Genomic DNA, 8,986 nt, shown 5'->3' with positions numbered 1-8,986 from the left:
GATACCATTACTCAGCCCAGAGACACTGCAGGAGTCTCAAATATTTGCAATTATGAAGCCAGCAAGGTCTAAAAGTCATTGCATATTTCCCTGCTCGTCAAGAGTAGGGTGTTCAATATATTTGAGAGAGATTTGTCCTTCATGGCTGAAGATAAAGGCTAACGAGACTGGAATTAGCATAGATTGACATCATCCAGTTTTAAATGGTATTGAGGGAGTATGAGTTCAATCCAAAACCCAGAATTCATGCTTCTCATCACTGTCCCATGGGACCACACCTGAAAGGATCATCCCTTGCTTCAAGTTAATTTGAGCCAAAATATTAATTCACTCCTCAGGAGCATTTTTTTGCTATGTTCTGTACTGAGATATGTATACATCAGTTCAACTGTATTAGTTCTCTAGCTGGCATGCATTTATCAGATGCTCATGGAACCTTTAATTGGCATTAATATTGGACTGTATCATGAGAAACATAGAGGTGTAGAGATCTTATCTCCTAAGGCATTTTTGTAGCCAGGGATGTCCTGTAGTCATAAAAAGATGTTCCTTTAGTGGTTGATTAAGAACAAGCATCTGACTATTCTGAAATGAACTTAGTTGATTGTCAAAGCCTATGAAAATCCTTCTGCCTTGACCAGAGGGAAGTTTCCTATTATCTGTGTACATTTTAAAACCCTAAGGACAAACAGTTATCAATATAAGTTAAGACTGAGAGGACAAAGTACATCCTTCTATAAAGTTCATTAGAGTTATTGATAGGTATTATTTTCATAAATAATAATGCACTATGTGTGGTACTGTCCAGAAAATATCCATCTTTCCTCTTCAAATATGTTAACATGTATGAAAATGTAAGTAGCTTTTGTTAGCTCTCTGCCATTTATTTACAAAAAGGCATTAAAAAATTAAAGTTTGTCACATTAATTCCCATAAAGCATTTAATTTGAAAAGTTACATTTATCTTCTTTGTCCTCGAAATTATTCAACTATATGCAACTTGTCTTTATGAGAGTCAAGAAATACATCCCACTCTTGTTTCAGCATAAGACACTGGAGAAACTACTGTACCCTAGAAACTATTACACAGGGAAGCTTTGACTGGTTTTTTAAGTTCATGTAGAAGGATCTTTAAGTAAGACTTTAAAAAGCTTTCTAGACTCCAGAGACTTCTCTTATCCATAGCACTGCATAGGAATTAGTAACCCATGATTTATGCACCAGACCTTTTGCTGGGGTAGAACCCCAAATGCTATTCAGACCACTTAAAACAACTGTATCCCACCACATTGGAGCCTTTTTCTGTAATATTTCATGAAAAAACACCAAGCAACTGAAAAGAGAATAGTCCACTGATACTACGCTTTAGCCTCTGAAGTGCCATGTGCTTGAATCACTCAAAGAAATTCTCATTATAAACAGCAAGACAAATTTCAACAAAATACTTACAGTTCTTTGCATTAGTAGAGGAGTTTCGGAACAACCTATCCCTTCATCATTAAAATTTGATTCCATATTTATTATGTCTTCAATCACCTCTTCCATCTGATAAAATATTTTAAGACAAATCATTACAAATAACAATGGAAAAAAGGTTTTTTTGAAAATACAGATGAATTATCTTGTATATTTATTATATGAGTAAAACTGAATTTAATTTTATATCTTAAAATTCAAAGAATTTGAAGAAATCTTACACAATATTCACATGTTTTACTTCTTGTGAAAACACTTGTTGTGGTTTAGCAAGTTACATCTTTTCCCCTTAAGCACCAACCCATTCCCCTACTTTAACCTCTTATTGCAACACCACAATCAGATGACACAACTGCATTGCTAAGTAGTAACTGTAACCCATCATCTTGATCAAATGTGTCATATCCACTGTGTATCGCTGCACTGGTACAGGAAGGCTGAAAGGAACCTGTGGTTCTGCAGGGGTGTGAGTCACTCAAGGTTTGGTGTTACATGTTCAACATTTCAAGATTTGGCAGGCAGAGGTTTATGTTGTGTTTAGCAGTACAGTGGATACTTCTCCAGATAGCCTTCTTGTCCCACTTTTGCTCTAATCTGAGCCAAAATCTACTGAAGCAGTTGGAATAGATCATTAATTGCTTGGGATGAAAAGTGAATATTTTGCAGACCTTTAGACATGTATAGATTTGGACAAAGTACAACATGAATTTTCAATGATAATTATGGTCTGGTTCTGTGCACAAAACAACTTTGGGAAAGATCCCATGATGAACATATCACTGTTAACTCTACTCTCTGCAGCTCTTGCAAGCTGAAGGAAAGGAAGTGTAGAGGGTTCTATGCAATCAAAGAAACTATTACACAGACATGGGACCTTTCAACACATACCTTTAGGTCATATGAGCCAGCACAGCCCATATATGCACTTTTCTCCCTCTCTACAAAACAGGCAAGTGCTGTGCCAGGAGTTGTGCCCAGACTCCTCTAGAAAAGCACTGTCATGGCCAAAACGATGCCAAGAAATTCCAGCAATTAGACAATATGAATTCACTGCACTAATGTGTTTTGGCTATACATTATTTACTAATATAACTGTAGCCCATTCTCAGCCACAGGGCACATCCACATTAAAATATTACTCTGTGCCAGTCATCTACCTGAGGCTTTGGGATGGGATTATTCAAATCATTGAAAAGACACCCATGAGTATTTCAGCCAGTGCCAACCATCACTTTCCCAGTCTTCACCAGGCACAGGTCTGGAGAGTGGTTTACAAGCAACTGTCTCACTTCCCAGAACACAGAGTGGTACAAGGATGGGCTCCAGTTATTCCTGGTCAACTACCTAAAATGCCTGAGAGCAGTTCCAGCACACTGCACTTGCCAGCACAGAGGTGACAACCACAGACGCCTCCACAAAGGCCATTTAAGATAACCTTTGCAGACTAGTTGCTCCAGTAATCCATAAACCTGATTTAAAATGTCAGTTGTCAATGCAGAGGGAATGAAGGGGCCCAAGATGAGGTCTCCAGGAGGCTTTGAGGTTTTTTTCAGCTCGCTCATGCTTAGCTGCATAACATCCAGGTGTTCAAAATGAGTCACAGTGTATTTGTAAGATTCTTCTGTTCTGTTAAAGCCCAAGATATGATACAGCATGTCCATTTCTCATTTCTGTAGCAATACCCCTTTTACCTAATAAGCAGTCTTTTTCAAAATCTATTCAAGTATTAAAGGCCATAATGATCTGCATCTCACACTGGCTGAGAATCTGACATTGTATAATAGCTGTAACTCTATTAAAATCGATAGTGATGCTAAAGTTAGCCCATCCATGCCAACTTACCCAAGATAGCTGATATATTTATATATGGGTTAACTGAAAAATAAATGATTCTTTCTGTTACATCTTGAAGGTAATCATTATTTAGCATTTTTATGCATCTAGGTTAATATTTTTAGACAGAAATAACTCTCATCTGAAAAAAAAAGTTTTGCTTTCCAAAGTACATATTCAGAAAACATACAGCAATGTATGATGCATAAAAAGATGCAACAGTACATTTTAACTGGCAGCACTATAAAAGCTTGATTGTGCAATAATCTATTCACAGACATTCAAGGAAATAACCCACATAATCTGAAAGCATTCAGGAAGCAAGTGCTGTAACCAAGGGCCCCATGAAAGTAAAGACAGTCATCTCTCGTCCACTACTAGAACAAGGTGGGTCATGTAATGTTTTTGTACAAGTAGACAAAGCCCATTTCCCCTTCCTTTCCCCAGCCCTGCCCTACCGCATTTTCATGTTCTCCTCCAAGGGCCAGCAGCTTGGTAACAGGGCTGTCTGGGGTGCCAATATCGCTGACTGGAGGCATGTGTCCGTTTCTCAGGATGGAGGTCACTCCCACAGGCTGGATGGTGTGAGAGTGGGACAGGGAGAGCGTCTGGCTGGACAGCTTGGTATCGAGGGTCAGGTACTGTTTCACCTGGTGCCTCTGGCTCTGCTGTATGTGGTATCTAGACTGATTTTCCAAGTGTGTTTGTACCTGGGGAGGAATGGAAATGATTGCTGAAGTTTCAAGTTGTTAGTATCAGTATTTGCCCATATGCTCTCTTAGCAATAAGCAATACTTCAAAACAATAGATTCAGATTTGATAACACTTGGATAGAATCATTAACCTTAATTATTATTATCAGTTTTACACTCTTACAGATTTCTTATTTGTCTACTATTTCCCCCTTACATAACTGAACAAACCCTCTGAATAATTATCAAAGCACAATTGAACTAGAAAATATAACCATGATCCTGAGAAAAGACCAGAAATATGTTACATATTTTTTTCCTCATTTAAAAATGATCTCTTTTGAGATCATTACCATCAAATCTACAAGCATATATGTACTCTAAAAAATATAAAATATACTCACAGTATATTTACTGTTCTGTACACAAAACAGTAAATAAATGTACAAAGAAAAACATAATGCAACCAACTTCAAATAATAGTAACCTCAGCAGAGATTGATTCACACCTAAATCCACATTTGGCTCACCTTGTAATAAGTACAGTCAGTTAAATGAGGCATTGCTGTCCTTTTGCAATAAAGAGCCTAAATTATAGTCCTGGATGACTGTTCAATGTCTGCAAACCACACAGACTTCTTGAAGTGTGTCCTGAGGACAGATCACTTTTTGAGTTGGTAGGACTTTATAAACTGAGTGGCCATGCTAAATGGCTAATTGAGTAAGACTTTGGACCATCCTTTGATTACAGAGATTGACAGTCACTACTTCAGACAGCTCCCGTTTCAGATCAATGTCACATTCCTGCAATTTAACTACCAGAGGAGCACTGCATACACAAACCTTACTGTTATATCAGCCCTGTGGCTCTCTCTTCTTCCTATGGCATGACTGGTCACAAATTTCTTCTAATAAATTTTTCTCAAGTGTCCTCTGTGTAAGCATGATTAATATTTTTTTAAGAATAGCAAGAATTCCTTTGAAGACTTTTCTTTCTCAAAAAAAGTCATTTAAACAAGTTTTTTTTAATTCCCTTAACATACATAAGCAGAGATAAATAGCCCATAAAAACAGTTTACATTTGAATAAGCTGCATTTTTGTACAATATTGCAGTACCTACTTTATCCTTAATCATGTTATGATGGCATATCTAGAATAATTTTAATTAAGTTTCTTTAAACTAATTTTCTAGTCATATAAAAAAGATTAAGCCATGCAGTAATGAATATAATATTAATTATTTTGATGTAAGCCTTAAAGCTGTTAAACAATATTCCATTAAAATATTCATATAAAATCTTAAATACACTTCAGATTTTCCTCTGGTTTATGTTAGGATGGTGTGCATACCATATAAGGTTGCAAAAATTACACATGTATTTGAGATTTATTTATATAATAGAATCACAAAATCATGTAGGTTGGAAGAGATCTTTAACATCATCAAGTCCAACTGTTAACCTGGCACTCCGGTGTAACCCCTAAACCATATCTTCCAATGTCAGGTCCAGACACTTCCAGGGATGGTGACTCCAACACCTCCCTGGGAAAACTATTTTGGTGCCTGATCTCTCTAACAGTGAAACCTTTTTTTCTAATATCTACTCTGAATCTCTCCTCTCCCAGCTTATGACCATTCCCACTCATCCTCTCATGGCAGACACAGCATAAGAGAACATCTCCCACCTTTCTATAATCCCCTTTCAGGTAGTTGTAAAGAGCCATGAGGTCACCCCTGAACTGCCACTTCTCAAGACTAAACAAACCCAATTTCCTCAGCTGTTCCTCATAAAACATGTATTCTAGACCTTTTATGAGCCTCGTTGCCCTTCACTGGACATGCTCCAGCACCTCAAACTCAAATCTTCATCAGTTTATGAAAGCAGATAATCCAATGTCATATTCCAAGTATGAGTGGTTTATTTCCAACTTCTATTATCTATTATCTTTTATCAGTGGTATTATGGTAAACTTCAGGTTAGAATCTCTGAAAAATCTAGGTGACATAAACTCTTTTAAATAACTATTGCCAAATTTGCAATCATTGATTTGATTTTTAGCTTCTTTTTAATGATGTACAAGGAGTAGTTAAGCACCAGCACATGTTGCCCTGAGAAGCTGTGGAATCTCCATCCTTGGAGATTTTCAAAACTTGTCTGAACAAGGTTCTGAGCACCTGAAGAAGCAAAAGAAATCTAAAAATAGCCAGGGAAATTTGAATTGGTAATCTCCATATTGAAACTATGGATAAAAATTATCAAGTCTGGTGAAAAAATGGGAGTCAGGTTAGAGGTCTAGTGGAATAAATGCAAAGAGCAAAAGACCTGAAAAATCACTCCCACAGACAAGTAATCACACAAGTAGAACAACCAAGATCAACATGCACTTAACTGCTTAGAGACCTTGATCATGTGCATGTCTTAGATCCACCAGATAAGGTCCTTCCACAAAAAAACAGGCTGGGGGGTGAGGAGGCAGATTTTTCAGAGTAGAAGCATTTTTATCTTGCCAAATAATCTGAGGATAGTATCCTCCATCAGTGTTGGGAGACTGATTTTTCCAATTCATGATCTTTTGAGGAATTCCTGTAATCTGTGAGAACATTTTGTCAGAGACTATGTGAGATTTCAGATTTTGATGCTGATACACCCTTTACTGCCACAACAGTCTGAATATAGGGTTACCTTCTTTTATTTTTTCCTCTGTGAGTCAATGAATATTTAATCATGTGTTTAAAGCAGAACAGCATTAAAAGAAGACTCTGAAATGGCTTTCAGGGCAGAGCGTCCAGGAATCTGGCAGCTCTGTGGAACCTGATTTCTCATCTCTGACACAAATTAAGCAGCATGATTTGGTAAAGCATATCTTCTAGGTCTCAACAGACCATTTTTCTATTAAATGCCTCTCTGACTTCCTTTTTTTTTTTGTGAGATGGAGGTCCTTGCTTGTTGGCATACGTGATTTCTGGGAATCCCTAGCAGAAATAGGCAGCTAGTGACCACCTGATGACCCAGACCCTGATTCAGACAAACCTCAACGCAGCCCAGGACTTAGTGTTGATCTACTGATACATCTGCTCTAGCTTTTGGTATAGCCAGTGACTTGGCCCTTCCTGGCAAGTGCTCCTGGTATCATATGTGCAAGGTGTAACAAGGTGATGAATTTGTGCAGATGAAGTGCTGGTTCTCCTCCCAGGAATTCTCTTGCAGCGGCTGTAGCTATGTACTTTAAATGCTGCTTATTTCACATTATTTGAAGTGAAGTGAAGAACAGCACAAAATCTAACTAAATAGACTATCCACTCCCTCCTAGGCACTGCTTTTTTCTGTCCTCTGGCTTTCTTAGTCACAGTGAATTTAAAGTCTATTCAGAACCAGAAACATCAAGTATTCAGAGAGCCCAAAGCATCCAACACAAATGCAAATACCACAGTTCCACCAGTTCCACAAAGCTGAAACAGAAATGAACCCTTTGAGATGGATTTTAAAATCCAGAAAAAGATCCCAATGCACATGTAACTGACTATATCTGTTTCTATTTTATATCTTACTGACGAGCCAGTTCTGGGAACAAGAACATAACAGCCTTTCAGAATTACAGATGCATATTCAGGCTTCTTCAATTGCTGTTTCTAATTTGAGCACACAACATCATGTTGTAAACTACAGTAGATTTGCATAACATCTTTTCCCACATTCACACTAATTTTACTTTCGTTTCTAATATGTTGCACAACAGCATAACTAGGCCTTCAGTAGTTTACTTACATAAACTCTTTTACTTCAGCATTTGCTGATGGGATTTTTCCTGTGTTAGTAAAAGAATACCTAGCATGTCAAAAGAAAGAAAGAGGGCATATTTAGGGAACATGAAGGAGGCATGAACAATGTCACTGATATTCCAATAAGCAGCAGTGCTCCATCATTTTTGGTGTTCCACTAAGGGCAGGCAGGTGATATCTGTACTCCCAGGCTGCTTAACCCAACATCAGTCCTGAGAAAAATAATAGGAAAACTGAAAAAAGATTCAATTAATAAATTATTAAAAGATAGGAATATAATTAATGCTAGTCAACATAGTTCTGTGCAAAATAAGCCTTGTCAAACAAATCTACTTCTGCTCTTTGATGAGATTTTAAGTTAGGTTGCCAAAGGTAACAACGTACATATAATACACTTCAACTTTTGTGTGCCTTTTGACTTAGTATCATTCAATATTCTAATTAAAAATATAGCACTACACAATATCAATAAAGCGTGTTTTAACTGGATTAAGCATTGGCTAACGAACATGCATAAGAAAGTAATCAGTAAAGGCTCAGCATCAGAAGGAAGGGCTGTTCAGTCATGTACTACCTAATATTGCCATCAGTGATTTGGAGCTAATGAAAAATAAAACCAATTGAAAAACATAAATATTTCTAGAGTAGTGTTCCCAGTAAGACAAATATAGGTTTGCATATGCTGGAGGAAGAAATACAGAATACAACAATGAAGAAACCTGAATGAAGAAAACACCTCAAGCAATGAATCTGTAAAGAATTTGGGGTCATAACAAACCAGCAACTCAGCAGGAGTGTCCCACTGATGCTATAGGAAGAAAGGGAAAATGGCATAAAGGAAGTACTGAATAGGAGCCTGGCTTTCCTCTGCTTTTATTTATGGCTCAGGAGAGATCAATAATGGAAGCCTAAAACTATTTCTACCCTAAACATATTTGAAACACTGTTGAAAAATTGAAAGGATGCAGAAAAGAACTATGGAAGTAATTGAAGATTGAGAAAAGCGTGTTTCAATGAAAGCTTAAAGAAACTCAGCTATGTTCTTGTTGTAAATTTGTGAAAAAAAACCATTTGTGAAATTCATGGGAGATGCTGAATTTGAAAAGGTCTTTCAGCTAGCACAGAAAGCATGGTGAGAGCCACTGGCCGTAAGATTATGTTAGTCAAACGTACATGGGAAATTGTGGGCCTAAACAGTGAACT

General features: G+C 37.2%; 1 protein-coding gene across 1 annotated transcript; it reads right to left on the bottom strand.

Moving 5' to 3' along the window:
- Positions 1–1,449: 1,449 nt before the first annotated feature.
- Positions 1,450–4,019, bottom strand: LOC103804721 (transcription factor EC-like; the record flags this gene model as incomplete). Its single annotated transcript, XM_009077333.1, has 2 exons — positions 1,450–1,545; positions 3,768–4,019. Coding segments are annotated over 2 exons (348 nt in total), but the record flags the coding sequence as incomplete, so codon positions are not given.
- Positions 4,020–8,986: the final 4,967 nt, after the last annotated feature.

This window comes from Acanthisitta chloris, unplaced genomic scaffold, assembly GCF_000695815.1.
Source record: "Acanthisitta chloris isolate BGI_N310 unplaced genomic scaffold, ASM69581v1 scaffold1706, whole genome shotgun sequence".
NCBI classification, from domain to species: Eukaryota; Metazoa; Chordata; class Aves; order Passeriformes; family Acanthisittidae; genus Acanthisitta; species Acanthisitta chloris.
This window is presented reverse-complemented; position numbering and strand designations above follow the sequence as displayed.